General features: G+C 40.6%; 1 protein-coding gene across 3 annotated transcripts in view; it reads right to left on the bottom strand.

Moving 5' to 3' along the window:
* Nucleotides 1-27075, bottom strand: part of DNAH9 (dynein axonemal heavy chain 9) — a 352397-nt gene that overhangs the window by 320036 nt on the left and 5286 nt on the right. For 2 of the 3 annotated variants that reach the window (XM_079135284.1, XM_079135286.1), the window contains exons 2-7: nucleotides 23007-23203; nucleotides 20371-20529; nucleotides 19210-19340; nucleotides 13688-13899; nucleotides 11643-11876; nucleotides 1500-1667 (exon numbers count right to left, since the gene is read on the bottom strand). In XM_079135284.1, coding sequence (XP_078991410.1) covers nucleotides 1500-1667; nucleotides 11643-11876; nucleotides 13688-13899; nucleotides 19210-19340; nucleotides 20371-20529; nucleotides 23007-23203 — 1101 coding nt within the window. The remainder of the gene's footprint in view (nucleotides 1-1499; nucleotides 1668-11642; nucleotides 11877-13687; nucleotides 13900-19209; nucleotides 19341-20370; nucleotides 20530-23006; nucleotides 23204-27075) is intronic. The other variant, XM_079135285.1, reaches the window with a different exon arrangement.

Here is a 27075-nt window from a genome sequence, read left to right on the forward strand (position 1 = left end):
AAGTTTTTAAATATAACTATGATCCAATTACTGTGTTTTCTCTCTTCTGAGAGTGCAGCAATTTTCAGGAAAAACTTTGTTGGTTCAAAACTCTAATTTGTAAATTACTACTTGTAAATATTTTAAAATACTAATGCATATTTTTATTTTTAAAAGTGGGAAAATATAGTACAGTTTTATTTCCTAAACCCAACTATGTTGACATCATAGTGAATTTCCTTACAGTCTTTTTTTTTACTTCTTTCTGGGATTTTTAAATTATTATTTTATAGTTGCAAACATGTGGTATTTTCCCAGCTTTGTAACCCATTTTTTGTCTATCTCTTTTAGACTAATAGAATTTCTAAAAATGTAGAACCTCTTGGGTCTGGTCAACCAAGATCTCCCTGGATGTCTGAAGGTACTCAGAGTAGATTACTGTCCTAATTTCTTTTTCCTTTTCTCTCCTATTCTCTCAAAATTTCTTACTTAGTAATTTTGCCTTTCTTTTTAGGAAATTCCACTCCCTATTTCCATTCTAGCCCCTTTTCTGTTTTGCTCCTGGGCTTTTGAACCCACAGGGCAACAGGTCTCACTCCTGGGAAACATACCCCTGGCTTTTCTTTATCTTCAGTGGGCAACAGTTTCACCTATTCCTCCCAAAGCCACTAATAAACTTTTGTCCTGATATGCCTGGACTTCACTTAGCAGTTTCTGCTTCAAGCTTAAAACCTTTTTTTTTTTTTTTTTTTCAGTTTCATTTAGGTATAGTAGGCAAATTTAAAATTGTACATTTAAAGTATAGAACTTATTATTTGGTATATTATATACCTTGAAATAAACACAACCACCAAGCTATTGTATATCGATCATCTCATGTAGTCACAGAGTTACCATTTTCTTCTATGTGTGTGTGTGTGTGTGTGTGTGTGTGTGTGGTGAGTAATCTTAAGATCTACTCTCTTAGCAAACTTTAGGTACACAACAATAGACTATTGTTAACTATCATCACATTGTACATTAATTTTTAGAAATTATTATCTTTCATAACTGAAACTTAGAATCCTTTGATTAGCACTTTCTGCCTACAGTTAGTAGCAACCTCCTTTCTCTGCTTCTCAGTTTGACTGTTTTAGATTCCACAAATAAGTGAGATCATGCAGTATTTGCTTATTTTATTTAGTTTAAAATTTTCAAAGCCACATGGTAACCACAGCTTCCTTTACCATCCCACACACAGCTAGCATGTCTGAAACCCTGGGTGTCATTTGTCTGGAGCAGTCAATAGTGGAGAAAAGACTCTTTATGATCTTTCTCCTAGCACAGAAAAATAATTAGGATATCTCTAATGACACAGGGATAATGGTAATTTCCCTGGATACAAGTAATAACGATGAAACCACTAGAACACAGAACCAAAGAAAATGCATAGGGAAAACGCAAGTAAATGTTAGGACCCTATAGGCTAGAGGCATCTGAGACAAGGACAAAGCTTGCAAGTTAGCCCCTCTGAGCCCTACCATGCTTTGGGGGTCCAAGAAGTCATAGGAATACTCTGAGAAGACTTTGTACATCTCTTGAAATTCATCATACATTTGCTGGACCTGCTGACCTAGGGAATTTCCTCTGATGCCACTAAATTCAAGTTTTCCCAGTTTGTGGAAATCCAAGGCTGTCTTCAGAAGATCCTATGGGGACAATTCACAAACGAGTTAAAATCGTCATCATCATCATCATCACAACCAAGGATAGGGAGATTTGGAAATGATATGGGGGCGGTGGTTGCTTAGGAAAGTGCGATGCCTGATTAGTTTTGCAACATTATTATTAGATTGGGTTGGTAAAAATAACTTCTAGTTAAACTCGTTTACAATCCAAACAGAAAGTAGAGATACATAAGGTTCACAGATACCAAAATAAATAATGGAATGCATGCTTCAGCTTTTCTCTGTATTTGTGTTCTAGGATAAATCATAAAACATAATATCTTATAACAACTTAAACAATTGTTGGCTTTACCCCCAATTTTTATTTAAAAAGTTGATTTCAAATGGGCTGTTATCCCTTCTAGAATGACACTTGTTTAAGAGCATATGGACAGGAAAGCAGACCCTCCAAATGGTCCAAAGGCCATATCCAGAAGGTAACATCAACCTCTTACAACTCCTTCCACCAAGCAAAGAAATCTGCAGAGCATCTTTGCCCAGGGTCTGCTGCCCATGTGCCATGGCGTCAGTAGGGAACAGAGGTCATTTACTTATCATCTCTGTGTCAGGATTCCTCATCTTTTACAGGGTAACAATGATACTTTTAGGGCATGGTTGTGAGAGCTAAGCCAGTTAATGCAGGCTTAGGATTTAGGCCACGGGTGGGCACACAGTATGTGTTACTGTCACCGTTGCTGATATGCCAGCATCCCAACTGTGCTCAGAATTAAATGGCAGGTGGGTGACACAACCCAGAAGCCTCAGGGATTGGTCCCTCCTGAGTCCGTAGAAGCCACTCTGCTGGTACATAATCCTCCTGAGTATGTCCAAAAGGACAGGTTGAATTTATCCCTTGAGAGTACCTGTCTAAATTCACAAAGTCTCCAAACCAAGATATACATCCTGACAAGACTTCCAATCTATGCACAGGAGGAGGAAGGTTAAGGTTACATTTGTGTAATTTTGGCAAACATTTTGTGTGGACCCCAGGGATGGGGTCCTCTACCTTGAGGAGGTTGGAAGGGCAGGAACAGAGTGTGCTAAGACACTGTTGTTATACAATACACAGGTCCTGGTAGCAGTTTGGGAAATCCCCACAGCCAGTGGGTATGGTATGATTGCTCGATCAGGTTGGCACAAAGCTGCTTGACTACTTTCTCTGGGACACCAAGCCCAACAGCAGTGACAAAGTGACTGAAAGTGAGGAGAAGTGACTGATTTTTTCCCACTTTTCCCAGGGGATTACCCATGAAGCCTTAGGCATCCATGAAGCAGTCCCCTTTTTGGCTCAGCTATGTTGGGGGATGGTCCGGTGCGCAGCAAACAGCTGGAGAGGGCTGAGGGAGCGGGGGTAGCTGGGGAGGTCAGAGAGGAGGGAAGACACCAGCTAAGGAAGAAAAGATGTAGACTAGAACCAGGGCTCTTGCTAACCTTGGTAAGGGATGGAGCAGTTGCTCTTTTAAAATATCAGAAGGAAACATGGGAGAACACTTCAACACACTGGTATGGACAACAAGTTTTTGGATAAGACTCTCAAACCACAGGAAACAAAAGCAAAAATTAAAAATGAATTATATCAAAGTAAGAAGTTTCTGCATGGCAAAGGATAAGATCAACAGGGAACCAACCAACAAGACTGGAGAAAATGTTTGCAAACTGTTCATTAGACAAAGGATTAGTGTCCAGAATATACTATATATGTGATATCTTTTGTTATATACTGTATATAACAAAACCCCCAAATGAAAAATAAAAATTGGGTAAGGGGTATTTCTTCTCAAAAGAAGAAATTCAAGTGGCCAATGCATTTATGAAAGAAATGCTCAGCTTCACCAGATGTCAGGGAACTGCAAGTCAAGACCACAATGAGATATCATTCCAGTTAGAATGGCTGTTATCAAAAGGACAAATAAATGCTGGTGAGGATGTGGAGAAAGGGAACTCTCAAATACTGTTGGTGGGAATATAAATTATTGTAGCTGCTATGCAGAACAGTATGGGCATTTCTCATGAAAATAAAAAAAAGAGCTGCCACATTATGCAGCCATCCTACTTCTGGGTATCTACCCAAAGGAAATGATATCAGCATATCAAAAAGACACCTGCATGCCCATGTTTGTTGATGCATTATGCTTTTCACAAAAGCTAAGATATGGAACCACTGAGATGCCCATCAATGGATGAATAAAGAAAATGTGGTATAAAATAAAAAGTGATATAATTCACAAAAAAATATATCTGGAGGACATTATGTTAAGTGATATGAGTCAGATGCCGAGAGACAGGAATGGCATTTTTCTCCCACACATGGATATCCAAAAAAAGTCGATCATAATGTACAATAGTGATCACCGGAGGCTGGGAAGGATGTGGGGATAGGGACAGTGGGAGTCAGATAACAGGTGCCCATACACATTAGATATAAGTAGTAAGTTCTAGTGTTCTATAGCACAGTGTGGTGACTGTGATTCAAAATAAACCATCACATACCTTATGAATAACTAGAAGAAAAGAACACAAAGGCTTCCAACAGAAAGCAATAGTACGAAAATGGAAACTGATTTTACCTGATTTGGTCAGTACATATTGTATAATGTATTGAAATATTGCACTATATTCCATAGATGTGTATAATTATTGTGAGTTAATAAGAGATTATGGGTTGGGGATATAGCTCAGTTGGTAGAGTGCTTGCCTCATAAGACAAGGCCCTGGGTTCAATTGCCAGCACCACAAAATAAAATAAAATAAAATAAAATAATATTATTTAAAATGTTTGAAGAGAAGAAAATGTCAACTATTGACTAGATCATTACCTACTATATACAAGTACTAAATTATTACACCATTTCCCATAATTTTATACAATGGAAATGATAATAAAAATACCTGAAAATCTTTACCACATGCACCTCAGATAAAGCATTAATCTCTAGGATATATAAAGAACTCAAAAAACTTACCAAAAAACCAAAAATCCAATAAATAAATGGGCTGAGGAACTGAACAGACACTTCACAGGAGATATATAATCGATCAACAAATATATGAAAAAATGTTCAACATCTCTAGCAATTAGAGAAAAGGAAATCAAAACTAAGATTTCATCTCACTTCAATCAGAATGGCAATTATCAAGAATATAAGCAACAATAAATGTTGGTGAGGATGTGGGTAAAAAGGTACACTCATACATTGCTAGTAGGAATGCAAATTGGTGCAACCATTATGGAATGCAATATGGAGATTTCTCAGAAAACTTGGAATAGAACCACCAATTGACCCAATTATCCAACTTCTCAGTTTATACCCAAAGGACTTAAAATCAGCATACAACAAAGACAACCACATCAATGTTTATAGCTAAACTATGGAATCAACCTAGATGCCTTTCAACAGATGAATGTTTAAGGAAAATGAGGTATATATACGCGATGGAATATTACTCAGCTTTAAAGAAGAATGAAATTCTGGCATTTGCTGGTGAATGTTTGGAGTTAGAGAATATCATACTAAATGAAATAAGCCAATCCCAAAAAACCAAAGGCCAAATGTTTTCTCTCATAAGCAGGTGCTAATTCACAGTAAGGTGGGGGGTGGGATAGGAAGAATAGAGTTACTTTATATTAGGTAGAGGGGAGTGAAGGGAGGGGAAGGGGTATGGGGAAAGGAATGATAGTAGAGTGAAACAGACATTATTACTTCATGTACATATATGACTACATGACTGATGTGATCCTACAATATGTATAATCAGAAAAATGAGAGATGTCACTCCATTTATGTATGATTTATCAAAATGTATAAATGCATTCTTTTGTCATGTACAACTAGTTAGAAGTAAATTTTTTGAAAATATCTGAAAAAATATGTTCAACTTTATGCACTGGGAAGAAAAAAGTGAATTTTATTTAAATGAAATTGACATCGACAGTAATCAAATCTCTCACAAGGTGCTTAGTTGTAATTGGTTTTACAGGAGAAAAATACTTGTGCTGTGGATTGTAATCTTGGTACTCATTCTTTACAATTGCATACATTTGTCAATTTCAATTCTTATAAAATACTATCTGACCCTTTTAAAAGATAGATCCATTTTGATATGTTTGGTTACATCAGAGAACGAGATGGTAATTTTGTCATAGCATTTTATTTCTTAAGAACACTTGGAACATGGTTTTGGATGGTCACTGAAAGGCGTTTCATCTCTTATCTAACAGGTAAATCATAGGTATTAGAGAGAGAGTCAATATTCTACCTTTAGAATGAAACAATGGATATTTACATGCTATCTAACTTAACAAGCAAATGGTGGATGACCCATTTATTTGGATCTCAATTCAAGGTCTTAGGACTTTTCTTATTCTCCTACCAAAAGGGTTTCCCCTCCCTACCTTTCCCAGAATTCTCCATCCCCTTTCTCTGTTTTTATCTTTCTTCAGGGCTCTTATCACACTGTGGCATTATAATATATTATTTAACATTATATTACACAATTTGCTTATTTTCTATCCATCTTTTCCAGTAGCTTGTAAATGTCCCAAAGGTGTCCTGGTATCACCAGCACCTGGAAGAGTCCTTGATGCTGAACAAACATTTGCTGAATGAATGTGTGCCTGCCCTGTGTGCTCTGACTGAGCCCACATGCCCAAAAGACTGCTATCTGAGTGACAGGTCACCAAGGAACCACGGCCTCTGAAGAGCAGTTGGTGAAAACAAGGAAAGCTGGACTGGAGAAGAGAAATACAAAGCAAGGCATTTGGATGTTGAAAGGGCCCTTGACAAGTTCAGAGAACATGCCCTGATCCCACTTTTGACAGTAGAATTAAAACAAATGAGCCAATGAGACAAAGAAGCAGATCTGGTTTCACCATGAGGGTTGAATGTATGAAATTTCTGATATGTGATCATTTTAACCTACGAAAAAAAATGACAATTTCCTGTGTCTTCATTTAATAAAAAAGAACTATCTCATGCCTAAACGTGCCCAATCTCAGAATGGGCTGCTAGAGAGGGAGAGAGCTCTCCATCCTTGGATGGGTTCTAGAAGAATTTGACAGTGGTGGCATTGTAGAAAACATTTCTGAAGCGGGTAGGAAACTGCCTCACAAGTGTACACATAGATTTATCATATTGATCATGGCTAAACCTTTGATTCTTAAATTATTTAGATGTAAGCTTTTTTCCCACTGGTTATTTAAAAATCCTCAAAAAAAAAAAAAAAAACAGATAAAATGTAAATATAAGCCAATAAGAGGTTAAAATAATATTTTAACATATTCATTTTTATTCGTTAGAGGAGTAAATACGTGAAATTCATTACACCATATTCAGGATGAAAACATCAGCCTTGGGCTAGAGCATGAGGCATAAACACCGGATCTGTGGCCAAAAAATCCCGAGTTTGTACCATCTTGCTTCTGCCATTTACTAGCTATGTAACTTGAAGCAAGACACTTGACTTTTCTACAGCTCGCTTCCTTTACTTGTAAATGGAGACAATAATATTTAACCTGCCACGGGGTTTCCAAGTTACATGGAAAGTGCCTTTTATGGGACTTCAATAAATGGCAGCCATTATACTTAATTATGATCATCCTGATGTCTGTAGGCAAGGTTGGTAGATATTAGATGCATAACAGATTATAAAGGGGACATTGTGTTGCTCCTTTCAAAACAGTCTAAAGAACTCTGTGATCCCAGGTGGCTCACTGGACTGATTGGGTCCTATTCCTATGAAAAACAATGCAACATTTCATGGTGGTGGCAACTGGAGGGTGACTGGGAGGGTTCAATTCGTGCTCTGGCCCATGAAGTGAAGAATTGAAATCAGGTATAATGGTGAGCTCCACCAACAGCAATCCTATTCTCAAAGGAGAGGTCATGCCGCCCATCTTAAAAGAAATGTCTTCAGAATTCATTAAGGGAGAGCACAAAGCAGACATTCACAGATGAAAATCTCAAAAGGTCATTTGGAAAAGGACTGTTTTCTTTACCTTTCGACCGCCACCGACATTATGCCGCAAATGGTCTCACATGTGGCTGTGTGTACAAGCTGGGCTAAAAGGGAAGCCAGCCCAATTAGTCTGGGAATGAAAGGAGGCTGAGGAGTGGTTGGAGATGGAGGAAAGAGCAAAAGGGAATGTGGTGTATATTAGGTCAGTTTATTACCTATCTCCCTGCTAATCACTTTGCATAGAGCCTCAGCAGGAAATCATTTAGTCTCCAAGTGAATCACAGCTTTACAGCAATTTTATAATGAAAGAAGTGAGAGTTCTCTCCAAGCTGCTTACTGCATTGTTTGAAGGGAAGAGGCTGCGGGCAGAAACACAAACAGGGGATCTGCAGAATCTACAATATTATGGCACAAAAATGAACTCGTGTGTGTGTGTGTGCGTGTGTGTGTGTGAGTGTGTGTGTGTGTGTGCGCGCGCGCGCGTGTGTGTGTGTGTGTGTGCGTGCGCGTGCGCGCGCACGCACGCATGTGGGTGCCTGCCGAGCTTCTCTAAGAAGCTGGATCAGGGAAGAAATCCAGAGGCAACTGAATGATTCTTTTCCTTCAGTTTTTTGACTCTTGATTCAAATGGCAAAGATTTTAAATACTTCTGGAATTTCCTTAGCAAATCATAAAATTGAATGAGGTTGTTTCATGGAATGGGAATCATAATTTTACCTGAATGACCTATTTAGATAAAAAGATCTGGAAATCATAAAAATAGGGTGTACAAAGAGCAGAATGTGTAAGGATAGAATGAAACCTTGAAGCTAGTTTGAGACCTTCAAAATGGGAGGGAAGGAAGGGAAGAAAGAAAAGAAAATAGACGATTACAACTCCCTGGAAGATATCAAAGTTTGGTGAAAAGAGTAAATACCCTGGGTACATATCCTAGCTAAATCACTCAGAGCCATGTGATTGTGAAAAAGTTAACTGACATATCAGATTTAATTGTCCTCATTTGTTAAGTAAGGGTATTGATACCTAGCTCTTGTGATGATTGCACAGATACAGACTCTGGCAGGAAAGAGGCTCTTGAAATACGCTACTTCTTCATTTTCCTATTTTTCCTAACCTCCACAAGAGTCAGCTGTCTAGGTGATTAGCCATATCGCAGTTATAATGACAGGGATGAGGACGGTGATGGCATCCTGAGAACGCAATTAGTCCACATACCACAGACCTGCTGAAAACTGTTCAGCCATATAACCCCTCCTTCAAAGCAGCACCCTCCCATCCTGTCCACCTTCATTGAGCTAGCACCCAGAAGAGAAGAGTGGACCTGCACAGCAAAAATTCTCTTGTGCAAATAAAGAAAAAAAAAAAAAAAAAAAGGCAAAAAAGTAGAAAGCATGACAAAATCACAAACAACAGGAAAAGAGTGGGCAAATCCTGGAGATGAAAACCAGCCTTTTACAGTGTAACCTCTTGCTATGAGCACACACAGGGCTAACAGCATTGATGTCATTTCTTCATTTGGCTCCGTGCATTTATTACTTGCATCATCTCTGTGGTCATACATTATATTAGAAAAGAAGACGAGGATGGCTAAATTCATGCTAATTCTTGCTGGAGAGAAGCAGATTAATCCCATTTCAAACAGGCATCGATCACAGTGATACACAGAATGTTAACTAAAGGGCTACATGAAATATGCCAGAAGACAATCGATCGTCCCCTGTCCCAGTGCACTGAGCTGAGGGACGAGATGGGGGAGGAGGAAATCGGCAAAGGGCAAGGGGGATGAGTCTCTGCCAACGTGTGGAAGACAAAAAATAGAGGAAATGGGAGAGATGTGCCCACAGCAAAGAAGTAAACCAGAGCACAGGACGGGAAACTTCAGAGAAACAGAGCACAGTGGCATTCAAGTCCTCCTCTAATTAAACTGGGGCAACTGCTGTTTATGCATGTGTGCCCTTGATTCAGAAAGAGAAAGCCGCCTGAGAGAGGGCTATTGTGAGGGTAATGACTCTGGGGAGGCTGCTGGTATTCTGCTTCTGTTTACTGAATATACCCAGAAGATTAGGTGCCCGAATGTTAGAATAGCTGTCTATATGCAAAGTCACATCATTAGCATGTGTGCACAGGGCCTGAGGACCCCTCCCAAGCAATCATTCTGCACTGTGCTCTGCCACCATCCCCAGGGCCTTCTCAGGGCTGGACAGCCTGCAAACAGGATCACCGTAGAGCAATTATTCCTACTCCATAGTCACCGAAGGCCAGGGGCAGGCTGGAATCCAGTGTCTATCACCTCAGCTATACAACAGCAAAGGAATTGATGCAGGAGATGAGGAGAATAAAGAGTGGAGGAGGAGGAGAGGAGAGGCTGTACATCCAGAGCTGTGCTGGAAACAGCTGTGAGAAAAGAAGGCATTTAGGATGAAGCTAGATATCAATTATTTATGCTCTCCAGGATCCCGATGAAGGATTCAAGGTGTGTCTTTCAAAAAATCTAGCTTCTGGCTTTCTCTCATACATTTTCTGTTTTACGCCCTTCCCCACCTTCTTTCCCTAGTAATTTCCTACTCCAGTTTCAAAATTGATTTCCTCTTTGCACCTGTTTTTGTTTGTTTGTTTGTTTGTTTTCTTTAAACTACCATGGGGGAGGGCATTCCGGGAGCTCTGGGGTTGTGGCTCATCAGTAGCGCACTTGCCTAGCATGTGTGAGGCCCTGGGTTCAATCCTCAGCATCACATAAAAAAAAATAAAATAAAATAAACTACCATGGGGTGGGACCTCTTCTTTCTTGCTCCCAATAATTCATCAATTTCACTTTCATTATGGCATTCAAAACACCTCACTGAAGTTTACTGATTCTGTGTTTTTCTGCCTCTGGATCTTCTCCATGAGTCTGTCTCCCTTCTGCCAGTGATGGCTGTAGGTCCAGATAGTTCTTACAGGCAAAACCACATTTCAGTCATCTTTATATCTCAGTACCCAGCTCAGTGCCTGGAGCTTGGTTACGCTGGATCTGTATTTTTAGAAATAAAATGAGCAGACTCTCTAATACGCTCTTATCTTCATCATCCCATGGTCTTATTTTGCTCATCCATAACTCCTTCCCAACACGTCTTCTTTACTCTCTGCACACGATTCTAATTCCTTCTCTGTTCCCTTGGCTATCATCCTAATCTTGAACTTGACCCTGAGTTTCTCAAATCAGTATTAAAGTTTGTATTTCATTTTTTATCCCATTATCTTCCCACCAAAGTCCAATTGGCAAATCTATAGTTGTAAGATGTTCACTATACTAAATTCTGAAGATTGGAGCAATTAAAGAAAAAGCCTGTTTTCTCATCCCAGTATTTAAATTAAAAATCATATTTTGGTGGGGGGGAGGGTACCAGGGATTGAACTCAGGGGTGTTTCACCACTGAGTCCCAGCCCCAGCCCTTTTTTGTATTTTATTTAGAGACAGGGTCTTGATGAGTTGCTTAGGGTTAAGTTGCTGAGGCTGGCTTTGAACTTGTGATCCTCCTGCTTCAGCTGCCATAATCAGGTGAAAAACAAATGTGCACACAAGGTGTGCTTCCCACTACTTTGGGGGTTTTTAGAGCTCACTGGAGTGTGTGGGGTGGCGGGGAGGAGCTCAAAGCAGCTGGTTTGTGGGCTTGGTCAGCTGCACCCAAATCTGCTCACTTTCATTCTGCACACCTGACTTTCTAGTCCAAGTTTATTTGAAACAAAGTTTAAATACAATGGGCAATCTGAAAACCAACTGAAAGATGATTGACTCCTTGGGTCTTTCTAAATGGGTCTGTGATCAGAATTTCTCTAATAGAACTTCCACTACAGGATGATCGATTCAAATGACAGCTATTTATCAAACCCAGTTATGGGTTCTTCCAATCCATAATTGAAGTTTGGTCATCAGGTTGTGTTGTTCATTCCCCTAGTTTACATTTGGGGTCCTTGGACTTACTGCTTAATGGGACTGGGGGCTGAGGTCATGGATGCACTCACCGCTACCACATGCAGTCGGCCCAGGAAGCTGTCCAAACGCACAAAGACCAAAGAAGACTGGAAATCCCATTCCTTGACTTCCTCATTCTCTTTGAAGTAAGTATGGAGATTCTCCCTTCTGTCCTGAAACACCTGCTTGAAGAAGCTCAAGGTATCTGAGACCACTTGCAGCTTTCTCTGACTTTCTTCTACCTCGCTTCTCAGGAGGTCTTCTGGATTGAGGTAATTAGAGGCCTAAAATGCAAGCAGATTAGTGTCACTGACACAGCTGCTCATGCAGGGCATCCCATAACTTAGTTGGCACCAACTCAGAACTGAATAATTGTCTGTGTAATGGTTTTCACAAGTAAAATATAGGAAACATCTGATCCTACCCTGAGATCCACGGGCAGACCAGACCTGGGTTTAAGCCAAAGAGTCCTTGTAACCCTTCAGTCACAGTGATTTGACCCAATCATTGTGATTGGTCAAGTGACTGGTCAGGTGAGGAGACACAATGGAACTTTTGGGGGTCAGCTGGGGCTTAGGCAGGTGTTTGCTGCTAGGTATTCTTTAGTGAATAGTAGTATCAGTCAAGTGCAAGAGTTCTTTGGGCCATAATTACTTCTCTGTCTCTAAAACACTTGAACCTGGAAAGCTGGGAAGCTAGAGCTACTGGACAGCCACCTTCATTACCACAGGGAATGGCAGAGAAAGCTGGCAACATCATCTAAGGCCACACTGAAAGTTGGGGCTGAAGCCAGCTTACCTCAGATTTTAAGAATAGGAGCCAATCAGTATTCTTTTGGTTGATGCTTATTTTAGTTGGGTTTGTTATACTTTGAACCAACAGAGTCTTGACTGATAAACATGAAGTGAGTGACAGCAAAGTGCTGATATAAGAATCAAACAACCAGGGTTTGGGACCTAGTTTGGGTGTACGTGGGTGGGGCAGTTAATCTCCTGAGCCTTAGCCCATGACTTTAAATAAATAATAGCACCCTTCCTGTCTCCCCCTCAAGGTTCAACTGATAATTGACCAAGACCAAGAATATGACAGCATTCTGTAGCCTCAGTGTGATCTACGGTTTTAGTTACTATCCGGTTCTCAGGGTTGCAGCTGCAGTTCCTTAGAGGCGAAAGAAACCAATCTGGGAAGAAGATTATCCTTGAGGTCTCTAGTTCTATTTACAGACACACTCCTCAAGGTTTACACTGCCCTAATTGATTGATGCTACTAGAGTCCCTAAAAAGAAGAGGCAAGAAGTATATAATCTAAGAGGTGGTTGACACGTACCAAGTTCTTACCATAATAATGCAGGGTACATGCATTATTGCACTGGAGCCTCGCAATTACGGAGCACCCCTTTGAGTAAGTCCCTGTCTTTGTAACATTGTGCAGAGAAGAATGAGGCAGAGAGCAGAGTTGTGACTAACAAGTGGTGAGGCCAGGGTTTGGCACAGTGTCACCCAATTCCAGAGGTTATATTCTTGTGTGTGTATGTGTGTGTGTGCATGCATGCGTGTGTGTGTGTGTGTGTGTGTGTGTGTGTGTGTGTGTGTGTGTATGGGTGGTCCTGGGGATTGAAACCAGAGGCACTTTACCACTGAGTTACCTTCCCTGCCCTTCTAATTTTTAATTTTGAGACAGTGTCTCACTAAGCAGCCAAGACTGGCCTTGAACTTGCAATCCTTCTGTCTCAACCTCCTAAGTCACTGGGATTATTGGCAAGTTCCACCATGCCTGGTTCAGAGGCTATATTCGTCATTGTTAGACTTTGCTGCAAATTTTGCATAGGTCATAAAGGAGGCTAAAATTCACCAAGCCTGCCCTTTGTTCCCCCCAGGGCTTAGGTAAGGGGTAAAGGAAGGCTGCCCCCACCCTCAAACGTTCTGATATGACCAAAAACCTCTTTGGGAATTACTAGCTTATGAAAGTACAATAATTAAAACATAAGAACTCTTTGCACCATAAATATTTCCCTGCCCTGAGAAAGCACATTTTCCTCTTTCATATGCCAATCAGCCCCGAGGGGTGAGGTTGCTGGAATGCCCAGGTAGCCTACCTGCTGGATGAGGAGGTTGCAAATTTCCTGGAGCAGCACTGTGAGTCTCTCTGGGGAGCAGTAGCACTTGCTTGTGGCCCAAATTAGACAGATCACATGGAGCAGAGGCCGCAGCTGGGACTTCACCTGAGGAAACTCTACACTCTCCAGGACTTCCAGGTGGTGGTGCAGTGGTAACAGGTGCACGTGGATGTCCTCCGCCTCTCTCAGAGCTGGAAGGAAATGGAGATGGTCACCAATCCCTGCTTGAGGCACCACCCACCTGGTGGAGCCCTGGTGCCTGGGAAGGGAAGGATCTGCAAAGTCATAAATGCAATTTCTTTCTAAGCTGAGAAGGCAGAGAGAAGGCTGATTCCAGAAAACTCTGATTCTTACACAGAATATGGGAATCTTCTGAGCCCAACAGCTCGGGCAATGTTTGGATGAGGTCTCTCTGACACCATTCCTCTGTCAACTTCTCCCTGACCTTCCCAGCCCCAGTCTGGTGCTGTGTTATAGCAGACATTTCACTTAATATATATTTGTTAATTACTTTGCAGTTGATATCTCTACGATGATACAAAACAGATGACAGGAAACAAGTTTTAGACTGAGAAAGCTCTGCCTTCAAATGCTGGCTCAGACACTTAGCAATTGTATGATCTTGGGTATGCTTCACCTCTCTAAGCCTCAAAAATAGTCTGTCAGGAGCTAATTTCAAGGGTCCTTGTGAAGGCAGAGGGCAGTACAAAAAGACTTCATGAACAACTAGCACAGTGCCTGGACCACAGCAGGTGTCTGACAAATGCTAGTGTCTCTGATGAATATTTCTCAATTAAAAAAAAATCTCACCGAGCTCTTATAAAGAAGTCACAGGGAATAGAAGATTAGTAGAGAACAACGATGGCAAGGTTCTGATGAGTTTTCAAACCAGGAAAATCTCCTATCATGTCCTTTGAACACAATCAAGAGAAGGAACTTATTCAGTTATCTTGGGGTAATGTAGAAGGAAAAGCAGGAAACCCAGCAGCATTGGGCACTAAATACCTGCATAGCAAATTAGAGGGCATGTGAAAGCCCACTGAGCAAACTGAACTGGAAAGTAGCATTTGCAAAGTAGTTCCTTCCCAGGTGGGTAATCAGGCAGTATCACAGAGCAGATGGTTTCAGGGTATATTATATGGAGGAGGTTTTTGCATTCATCCTAAAAGAAACTCCTATTTAGCAAACAGATTCAGGAAATGTTCTACCTACTACATATATGCCATCTTATAAAGCCCTTCCAGCTTTATAAATAAATATATTAAGACTTGCCTAGGCTCATCCTGTGGATTGACCAGTCTTGCCCTGCTGAGCAAAAAGAAGATGACATCAAGTTATCAAGTTAGTTACCTTGAATTCCTGACTTGATGGCTGTGAGGCTCACTGGACACAGTATGCAGAAGATCGTGTTTGCATGTTATATCCCACATGTGTTCATGGGATTCAACATGTGAATGGAAAGTCAAATGTCATGGTAAATTGGTTAGAGTAGTAACTCTTAAGTGGGGGAGTTGATGGTGAGCATCAGAAGCACTGAGCTGAACAGGAGCTTTGAAAGTCCAGCCATTCCAATGAATGCATACTCTCTGTGCTGTGACGGAGAAGAGGCTGGGACCATCATGCTACTGGCACATTCTCTTTAGGATACTTTGTGTTTTGAGGCCTTCAAAAGAACCAACATCTCTTTCCTCATACAAATAGGCACTACCGTGAGAAAACAGAGAGAGCACTCTAGTCCAAGCAAAGTGCAATCTCCTTGGCTTGTAAGACATAGGAACAGATAGATCTAGGCTACATTTTTTAAAAAAAATATACAGTTGAGACCAAGGATGCTCCCAAGTCTTTTGCACAAGTCCACTATATAAAATGGCATGGTATTTGCATATTACTTACACACATCTTACTGTATACCTTAAATCATCTCCAGATTACTGATAATGCCTAATACAATGTAAATGCTATGTAAACAGTTGTTCTACTGCATTGTGTGTGAGTGTGTGTGTGTGGTACTGGGGATCAAATCCATGACCTTGAATGTGGAAAGCACTAAGTTATGCCCCCAGCCCCACTGTTTTAAAATGTGTATTGTTTTTATGGTTATATTGTTATTTTTACTGATTTTTTAAAAAATTTCAATCCTCATGCAGTTGAATCCACAGGAGTGGAACCCTTGAATATGGAAGACTGACCACAAATATAAATAGCCAATTGCACAGTGATGTCCAGTAGTTTGCTGGTAAATCATTAACAACAATTTCTTCCGTGACAAATGTCTTTATGTGTAACATTTGCTAGTCCCTGTGGTGCAAATATTCTCAATATTCCCATCATGTCTGATTTCAAGCCACCAATATGACTTCACTGAGTGTTTCTTGGGAAGGTAGGAAAGTTAAAAACAGATGCAATGGAGCCACTGCAAGCCAGCCCTGGCTCTTTATAGCACTGGACTTTAACCTCTTCCCAACATATATCCTCCTGCAATTACCATGACTGCTGCTAGGGTTTGATTGTGTCCCCTCCCAATCTCAGGTGTTGAAATTTAATGAAATATGATGGTATTAAGTATATGGGGCCCTAAGAGGCACTTAGGCAAGGGCTTCTCCCTTGGGAATGGGATGCAGGTTCGTCTAAAAGAGCCTTCATATAGCATTCTGCTAGTTTGCCCTTCTATCTTCCACCATGTGAGGACATGGTGCTCTTGCCCTCAAGAGGATGCAGCAAAAAGATGCCCTCTTGGAAGCAGAGGGCAGCCCTTACCAAAGAACTGAAACTTCCCGCTCCTTCATGCTTGTCTTCCCAGCCTACAAAAGAGTGAGAAATAAATTTCTGTTCTTTGTAAACTATCCAGTCTTTAGTTGTCTGCTGCAGTAACACAGATGGACTAAGACAACTGGGAAGGAGGTTATACTGGGCCAAAAGTACACCCCTAGTAGTCAGGGAAGACAACTCCCTAATCAGTCTATTGCAGTTTTTTCTTTATCAAGGAAACTGTTACTTCCTGTTTTCTAAGATTTTCCATCATTCAATCAATTCGACTTCCAACAATCCTATTTCCACACATTTCTTCCATGCTTTTAACCTGCTTCTTTATTTCTCACTCCTTTCCAATTCATGCTCATAATCCAGAAATACTTTCTTCCCTCTCTCTCTAGTCCATCATTCAATCAATGAATTACCCTGATCATGACTAATAAGAATAAAGCACATACTATATCTATTTAGAATAAAGGAAGCCAGATGCTCTGAAATTAAATTAGAAAGGATAAAATCAATCAACAGCTTTAAAATCTTTTTATTCTTGTAGACCCTGCCAAAATTCCTGACCAAGTCTCTGCCTAACACCTCTAATCAAATTTTCTCTTCTTCCCTCATTGAAATTGAATTACACTTCTAAAGGATTCCTACTATTACAGTAATGTTTATTTGGTGCTATTATAATGACTTTTTTTCTAATTTCATTATCGTATATATTCTTCTGAAAAGAATTTTCTGAAGCTGGCCTAGGGAAAACAGTCTTTTACAACTATTAATCTATGTGAATAATTAATTTATTAAATCTACACATGCGAAACAATGTATGTGGGATACTAAATAACCAATTCATAGCATACTTTTAGTACATGTTGTTTTATTTCAAAGTTCAAAATCTTGGGCATTTGTATACTTATTTGTGTCATATCTGTGCTAACCTGTTAATATAGCTCCCTTAGCATTTTTCTCTAAATTGGCTTCCATTTTAACCTAAACAAAATCACAGTTGTCCCTCCGTATCCATATTGGGCTCAGTGTCCCCTGCAGATACAAAATCTTAGGATGCTGAAGTTCCTTATATTGAAGGGCATAGTGTTTGCATATAATCTTCATATGTCATTTTATAAACTTGAAATCATCTCTAGACCACTTACTATATATAATACAATGTAAATTCTATGAAAATAGTTGTTATACTGTGTTATATAGAGAATAACAACAAGATAAAAAGCCTGCATGTGGTCAGTACTGATATAAGTTTAAAAATTATTTTTAATCTACGGTTGGTTGAATTCATGGGTACAGAACCCACACATATGGAGGGCTGACTATATATAAAATGAAAACTTTAATCACCACCCAAAGTGGAAAACTAGTATTGTTTGCCAAAACAGAGTGACCTTTTAAGAAACTTTACAAACTACCCGTCCACATGTCTCCCACAATCATCTCTCACATCGACAGTGGTGCGCATACCACTTTGGGGGACACCTGTCTATTTGAGATGAAATATAAACTGGGACAAGAATAGATTCCTCTGATTTACAGTGAGTCTCAGTGAAGCAGTAAACTGAGGCCTCAAGAGACATCTTGTTCTAAGTCAGTTTTATGTGCTAGCAGAGCAGTCTCTTCAATGAGATTTGAGGGCCCAGAAGGACCTGGAAGACTAACTGCTTATTCCAGTTCTTCTCTGTCATATAGCTAATGTCAGAAATCCCCTCACTAACTTATATTCCTTTTACCTAAGTGGTTTCCATACTCCATGCCACTAAGAGAAGATAGGATGAGAGATCAGACAATGGGCTCTGGACACAGGAGGCTGTCCTTCTTATCAGAGTAAAGAGACCTTGCTAGTTTTATATTCTGAACTTACAAGGGAGAGTTAATTAGTTTGTTTTTATTATTATTATTGTTATTATTATTAATGTTATTATTTTACAGTGCTGGGGAACAAACCCAAGACCTTGTGTGTGATAGGAAAGTTATCACTACATCCTTGGAGATTGTATTTAGAGAAAGTTCTGGGAGAGTAAAAATATTTGAAAATCACTGCTTAGATTAAGCCCAAATTTTCTATGAAATTGCAAATAACTTTAAAAGCACATTTTGACCTATAGTACTACAGAGCAAGGAGGAGGTTTGATAGGAAGAGAGTGAGGGGGATCAAAGTGCACCAATGAGTGACAAGGAAATCCTAAAAAAAAATTACCTGTCTCTAATCATAGACTTTGCCAGCTTTGCAATTTTGACAAGGGCTGATTTTGTCTGGTGTTCAGAGGGAGAGGAAATTGCTGCCCCATCTGACCATAGGAACAGAAAATGCAGAACAGGGCTAGAAACAGAACAGAGATTTCTCAAGGAGTCAAGGTTGGAGGGACCTGAATTCCAGAGATAAGAGATAACAACATGCATTTCTGCAACGTGGTGTGGTTAATGAAGCCCTTCCACCTCACGAGGGCTGAGAGAGGTACATAGGTAGGAAAAGTGTGCACCATAACTGTGCTACATACTGAAGCTCAGAGATGTTAGGTGATTTTTTTCAGAGTCATGAAATGGTTGAACTGCAAACAGAATGCAGTTCTGTTTAGCTGTTCCCCTGCTTCCAAATTTGGTATCCTGGCCGCCATGTTATATCTGTCACGTTGGAACACTATAAGGACTTGAAGATACTGAAATTAGAGGGAAGTGAATGCATTGCTAAATAAGAAATTTGAATCAGCATATTTGTGAGAACATTTGCTGATCCTCACCTGCTACGACGTCTCTGAACATGGCTTTGAAAGCTGGCAAGTAGCTGCTGTGAAGTTTGTCCAGGAGCCTAGCCATGCCCCTCACCTGAATCGTTCTCAGTTGATTATAAATGTATTCCAGATCCTCATACCTGCAATACCACAGAGGAGGGTGAATCCTGGTAAGCATCAGCAAATGCAAGTCACACTGTGATGACCCACCCTCACACAAGCAGAGAGGACCCCAGCCTCAGGGTGCTCCAGCCCAAAGAGCCTGAACATCTGTTCCAGAACAATGAGGGCAAAGCCTTATTTGGGAACACAGGTTCAAAGGGGCAGCTCCAGGAAACACTGCTGTGACCATCTGGTGGTTCAAAGCTTGGCAGCTGGAGGTCATTAGCTCTGGCTGTAAGTTGGGGCAGGGTGAGAGAAGCGTTGTCAGAGCAAGGCTGCTAGAGAAGGACCTTGCTGGGGTCAGCAAAATGGCCAGAAATCAGGCAAAAAGATGGACCATCTCAGCATGGTGGTTCAAACAGGGCTGGAGCCCTACAGGCAAGCCTGTCAGGTGATGTGGACTCTCTCCAATGTGAGGACAACATCTGCCTCCAACATCTGTCTGTCTCCTTTTGAGTAAAGGATTTATCAGCAGAATGATAAATAGGAGCAAGAAAATGAGGAGCAAGAGGGAGAATAAGCAGGAGTGGGAGCAATAATGAGGTATTTCGCTTCACACAGGGAAGGTGACACATAATGGATGATGGACTTTCTAGCCCTGCTAATAATGAGCTGAGACCTAGGATAAGGCTATTTTGCCACCAACTTCCAAAATCCCTTTCCTTTTTCATACTTTTACAAAAGGTAAGTGCATCCAGCCTCAACTGTCCAAGGAGAAGAGAGGAGAAATGAAAAGAAAATTAAAAATGCTGATTAATTTTACAAGTAGTTGAAAGAGATTTGATGAAATGCCAGAAGTTGTATTTAAGAAAGAAGGAAAGAGTGCCTCTTGCAATCCACAGAAAAACTATTCTTACCTACGATGTTGAGCTGTCTGCCCCAGCAAGGATGAGATGCATTTGGAGGAAAGGACCAGACTCAATGGTGGCTCCCCCCAGGGCCAGCTTTCACCTTTATCTTCTGTAAAATATCATCCTCACTCCCAAAATTCACTGCCTCACTGTTTACCTTCTTTTCCAGAACTCCAACTCCACCTTGGGGGTGGGATTCTCCCCTCGTACAAGTGGTTGAGAAGACTCTCTCTTGAGTACCATCTGTACTTGGTGACTCCACTTGATCACTGAAGACTCAATGGCATAGATGACTGACTTATCTATGGAGTCCAAGCTGTGAAAGACAAGAAAAATTTTCCTGAAATGTGGGGAAATAACAACCCTGGGTGTACTAGTCTGTTTTTCATTGTCATATCCAAATTCTTGGGACTGGATAATTTATAAAGAGAAAAGGTTGACTTAGCTCATGATTTCAGAGCCTGAAAGTATAAGATCAGGCATCCAGATTTATTTGGCATTTGATGAGGGTCTCATGCCTAATGGTATCAGGGCAGGAGTGTGTGTGAAGAGGGATCACACATTAAGACAGGAAGTCAGATAGCAGGGAGGGGTCAGCCTTGCTCTTTTGTCACAATCCACTCTGGAAGAAATTAACTGGCGTCCTACAGGATCTACGTTAGTACCCTCTGAGAGCAGTGCCCCAGTGACCTAACTACCTTGCTCTAAGATCTGTCCCTAAAAGGTACCAACACCTCCAACAGTACCACACTGAGGAACAAGCTTCCAGTACAGGAACATGTGGGAGGAAAACTCATACCATATTCAAACCATTATACTGTGCGTCCTCCAAAAGAGAATTCCAAATCTTTTCAAAACAGGTGGGAAATTCCACCTAACCTGCACATTCTTAAATCTTTTTTCTTTTTGTGTGTGTCGGGAAGGAAAAGGTTATCTTGAGTAGTCAATGAAAGGTATAGATCCTCTCTCAAGAAATCAGGTTTATTTGCATATACATTCAACATTATTCATACAGATTCAGGGGTTCACTAATATTCTGAAGACTAGTTTAAGAATTCTGAATGCCATCAAGACTAACTGTTAATTGAGGACTACCTTGGGCAGAAAACATTTAGATGACCACCCAACCCTTGCTTTAATCTCACCAGTGATGGCAAGCTCCCTACTTAACAAAGCATCCCATTCTCTCCCAGGGAGAAACTTTGTCTCTACATGGAACCAAATATACCTCTCTACTACTTCCTCAGTTTGCTCTAAATTCTAATGTGTACAGGAAAAGAAAATAGGTGACCCATCCTCTGTGAGGCAAACCATCAGCTCTGTGAATACCACCATCATGACCTAACTCCATTTCCCCAGAGAAAAATGGGATTTCCAACTTCCCAACCCATATACCTTTTCTGTTTTGTTTTGTATTAAATAACTTCATTATGTTTGGAAGGGATTACAATTATTTTGACAAATACATCCTGGCTGTCTTTTGTAAAGTCATAACTGAAAATTGTACATACTGAACATCAAGGACACAGGGACAAAGGAAGTATATCATTCATATTTTCAAGTAAAAATCCCACCTCCACTTAATTTAATTAAATTCATATTTGTTGAGAAATGATACAGTACAGTGGTTATGAAAGCCATTAAAGGGAGAAGTTACTCACCTCCCCCATAATGATCTGGCCTTTTGGGAAATTATCCAATTTGAACAAAAGGAGTCAAACTCAGCAAGGATTACATATACATGCTGAATCTTATTAAGTTAGAATATAAAGGGACCAGAAAAAAGGTACTTTAAAATTTACTTATTTTGAAAATTGGATATTTTTATTAAGCCACAGTTTTCCAGTTTACTGGGAAATTATTTCAAATTACATATGTAGCAAATTACTTCCGAAACAGAAAAAATACTTGTGATGAAGTGTATTACTGTTGTACTTGTTACTTTTCCCTCAGATGTCTTGTGGCTCCTGAGTAGTCAGTGAAATGCACAGATAATCCACAATGACAGTAATATACTGAGAAACTCCTGGCAATATGGCAGACCAAGTTCAAAAAGGAAGGCCACCTGTTGCCACAAACACATAGAAATGATGGGTAAAATACAACAAAATATATTATTTATATAGAGAACCTGGCTGGAAAGAAAAAAAACAAAAAGAAAGAAAATAACCAGGGGCCAGAAATGAAGACAACTCTAAGCTGGAATGGTAAGTGGAAGCTGATGGTGAATGTCACTGGTAAAAGGAGAGGAGGCTGGGGATTTAATGACCCCTGAGGGACAGGAGGCATGGACTCCTCAACCAAGTCAGATTTGTTCCTATTTGCAAGAGTAAGAATAAAATGAAATAAATCCCCAGAACCTCAAAAAAGTCTGCAGCTGCAGGGGGAGGAGAGACTGGGACCATAACAAGAGCTGCCACCATTGGTTCTGTGATAGCAGGTGCCAAGTAAATGGGAGTCGGGGGCAGCCGCCCAGACTGGACCTGGGTCTTCACCAATGAGGAACCATTCCCCTAAAATCAGTGTGGCACATCAAACTCCAAAATGGTTCTGAATGGAAAGAAGACCATGTTTTTGTGATAGTTTTAAAAGACTTCATGCAGGGGGATGGGGGCAAGGGAAGCAATCCCCATAAACAGGGAATCTGAGAATGTCAACAAACAGAGCAGAGTGCACTTGTGTGCAGAAGGAGATGTGCAGAATCAGGAACCAAAGTCATTCAAAGAAAACATTCAGATAAACCAGCTTCCCCTAATCTCAAGAAGTCCATATGGCCAGGTCAGTGGTACTTACTCTGTCTCACTTTCAGAATCCACAAACTTCATGTTTTCTGAGCCTACTGGAAGAGGCAGCAAAGTTTTCCCCTTGACTTGTTCAAGGATGACCAGGAGGTCACAGTGGAGAGTGTGGGCATGCTGCCTAACATCTTGACATACCATGTGGGGCCAGTCCAGGTGATTCTTCTCATTGGCCAGGACAGGAATGACAACCTATAACAGAGGTGCACAGGGAAGAAAGGCAGGCCTTCCATTTCTGAGACTAGACCATTCTGAAGAAGGTCCACAAAGCTATGTACAACCTTTTGCAGGTCACTGTGCCTGAAGGCCTAGTCCTGAAGTACAGAATTTTGTGGAATATTGACATCTGGTAAAATCAGGAGGACCTCAAATTGCCTACCCATAAGTTTTCTTCCCCATCCTACTCCTGCAGGTAAAATCCCCTAGCTAAACAATCTCAATGAGGAGGGACCAGGCACAGTGCCTGTTTATCCCGGAGTTGCAGGCTTCAGTTCCCTGCCAGCCAGTGGAACTATTCAAACCAGCCCATCACATCCTCCCACGGGAACCAGGGGACACCACTCCTCCTGGATACTACAAAGTGTGCCTCCCACGGCCTCTGGTTGTTCACTCTGTTCCCAAGTGAACCCCCATGCAGCTCTGCAGCTCTGCCTGGTACAGTGTCCTCCGCCTCCTCTAGGCTGTGAGTATATGTGACTAACAAGCTGCTGCATGTCATCTATGCTATTGTGGGTGCGTGAGTGGGCTTTTTGTTTCTTTTTTTCTTTCTTTCTTCCTTTATTTATTTTTTGGTATTGGGGATGGACTAGGGTTGCTCTACCACTGAGCTACGACCCAGCCATTTTTTAAAATTTCGTTTTGAGACAGGTCTTGCTAAGTTGCCCAGGCTGGCCTGGAGCTTGTGACCCTACTGCCTCAGCCTCCGAAGTAGCTGGGATTACGGGCCTGGGCCACTGCACCTGGCTTGGGTGTTTTCTGTTCAGCCCTCACCATTATCCTGGGGCAGGAACCCCTTCCTTGTCAACATGGTGAATAGCAGCTGATCTAAATAGTCACAAAGGGCAGAAGCAAAAAATAAAATGAAAGGACTAATGCAGGTAAAAATGACCATCTGTTTACAGGGGGCAGGAGGGGGCACTTTTAAAGAGTAAGCAAAGTTGAGGATCTGTAATCCATCTTCGGGTGAACATTAGTGGATGTTGGCTACCCAATATAATTCCTCTTCTTCTGATACCTATTCCTAAAACTAGAGGTGGTTATGGGACAAAATCTGAGTCAGGGAGAGCAGGTCAAAGTCTCTTATCTCAATTTTTTAAGGAAGAGACACCTTTTCTTTTCTCATACTCTGAAGTTTGGGGTGGTCATATTGAACCCATATGGAGTCTTAGAATAAAGTCAATAAAAAGCAGAGGGAATTTGTAGACGAAGAGAGACCAAATCCTAATGACTGTTATGAATTCCCAAATCCAAGTGCTTCAGAAGTTTCTGAGTTTAAATTGAGTTTCTATCACTAGCAACCTAAAGAGTTGTTAATTCAATGCATGAGGAACCTCTGCCTGTAAAAATCTCACAAGGAGGGGATAGGTAGGGCTAGAAATATAGGCAATGTGATGGTCGGGTGATGTGACCAGAAAGCTACCAAAAAAGGACGAAAAGGAAGTAGGATACAGATGGCTGATCAGGTTCTGCCTGCAGCAGTAAGTCCTGGGAGCTAGCATGTTAAATTCCAGGCAATGGTGGTTCCTGTGTGGTCTTTCTGAAAACATTCACTGAGCTGAGAATGCATAAGCAGTACATTGAGACATCAAAAAGCAAAAATACAAAATTGCACCTTAAGTTCTATCTCATTGATGTTGAGAGAAGACCATTTGGGCCCAGGACAGAAGGCCTAAGAAAGAAAAAGGATGAACTAAAAATTTTTCTAGGACTTCAAAGGCAGGGACTCTATCTCATAGGATTCTTCTATACCTATAGTTCTCCATAGGGGTCTGGCATTTAGGGAACATCACATGCAGCTTTATGAATGCATGTTTTCTAAAGAAAGAGTGGTGGGTAGCTTTGGGTTGGATTTTGGAGGGCTCTGAGTGATAGGAAAATAATAAATGTGAACCCTGTATGAAATGGAAATCTCATTCATTCACTTACTGAACATTCACTATGTGCTAGTGTTGTTCTAGCTGATAGAAGGATACATCTGTGAACAAAATAGATGAAAATTCCCAATCTCATAAAGTTTATGTTCTATGGAAGAGAAAGTTCATAAGCAATGTATTCTGTGACTAAAAGTAAAACCTGGGAGGCAGATGAAGAGTATGGGGTAGAGGGTGTGCCATTATAATTACTGAGGTCAGTGCAGGCCTCAGTGAGAAGATAACGTTCTAACAAAGGCAGGGTCAAGGAGAGTGCTCTGCAGATCCTTGGGGGAAGTATATTACAGGTAGAAGGTATAGGTAGTACAAAGGCCCTGAAGTGGGAACATTCCTGATAGGAATGGAAACCAGTGAAGCTGGAACAGGTAAGCAAGAGTAGTAAAGGGGTCAACACGCATACAGCCCTGTCTGTAGCATTTGGATTTTTTTAAACTCTCAGAGAAACGAACATCACTGAAAGGTTTTGAAAAAGGGCTGATATGATCTGACATCTTTTAGTAGTATCACTATAGCTGTTATGATGAGATTGGTCTATAGGAAGCAAAAGTGACAAAGGAGGTCAGGGAAAAAGTTATCACTATGATATAGAAGATGGTGGCTTGGCACAGGGGTAGTGGTCAAGGTGGTAAGAAATGATCTGATTCCATAAAAGTTTTGAAGGTAGAGACAACGTGATGTCTTATGAACTAGTTTGGGGGATGTGAGAGACAAAGAGTCAGCTAGCATGACTCCAAGGTTTGGGGCTTGAGCAAAGGGAAGAATGGAGTTGCCATTGACTGATGGGAGGAAAAACCAGGATAAAGTTCTTGAGAGATGATCAGGAGAGTCCATTGGGACATGATAAAATTTGAGGTATACTGAACTTCAATGACATTTAGTTGGCAATAGGAAATGCTAGTGGGGGTTCAGAGGAGAAGAAAAGGTGGTGATAACAAATCTGAGAAGTGTTAGATACAGATGGTTTATAAAAATTTGAAATCAAGACTCCCCAGGGAACACACACACACACATATGCATATGTGTGTATATGTGTGTGTGTAGCAACCAAAGGGGTGTATATGCATAAATAATAAAGAATATCAGAGAGAGAGAGCGAGAGAGTGAGAGAGCGAGAGAGAGAGAGAATGTATAAGGAATGAGCCCCATAGTCCTCCAGTTGGGAAGAATGGATTATAAATTAACTATGGAAATCAGTATGGCGGTCCCTCAAAAGACTAGAAGTGGAACCACCATATGACCCAGCTATACCACTCCTTAGTATTTATTTTAAAGAATTAAAGTCATCCTACTATAGTAATACAAGGATACCTATGTTTTCATAGCAGCACAATTCACAGTAGCCAAATTATTATGGGAACCATCATGGGCATCTGTCAACAGATGACTGGATAAATAAAATGTGATATATATATATATATATACACACATATATATATATATATATACACACATATATATATACACATAGAGAGAGAGAGAGAGAGAGAGAGAGAGAGAGAGCGCCATAGAAAGAATGAAATTATATCATTTGCAGAAAAATGGATGAATGGAGCTTGAGAGCATTTTGTTAAGTATGTCAAACTCAGAAAAAATGGGGAAAGATGGGAGGAGGAAAGGGAAAGGGGAAGTAAAATAGACCAGATTATATTGTTATGTTGTGTGCATGTGCAAACATGTAAGAACTAATTCCACTATTATATATACTTACAATGCATCAATACAAATGAAACAATAAAATAAAATAGTACTTGCAAATAAGAAGAGGAAGAAGAAGAAGAAAGAGGCGGAAGGAAGAAATGGGAGCAAGCAAAGAAGAGGATTAGGAGGAGGAGATGAAGAGGAGCTACCATCAGTGGAAACTGAGAAGGAACAGTCTTGGTGATAGCAACAAATCTGAAGGCTGGTGTCCTGGAA

The sequence above is a fragment of the Sciurus vulgaris genome, assembly GCF_902686455.1.
Source record: "Sciurus vulgaris genome assembly, chromosome: 3".
NCBI lineage: Eukaryota > Metazoa > Chordata > Mammalia > Rodentia > Sciuridae > Sciurus > Sciurus vulgaris.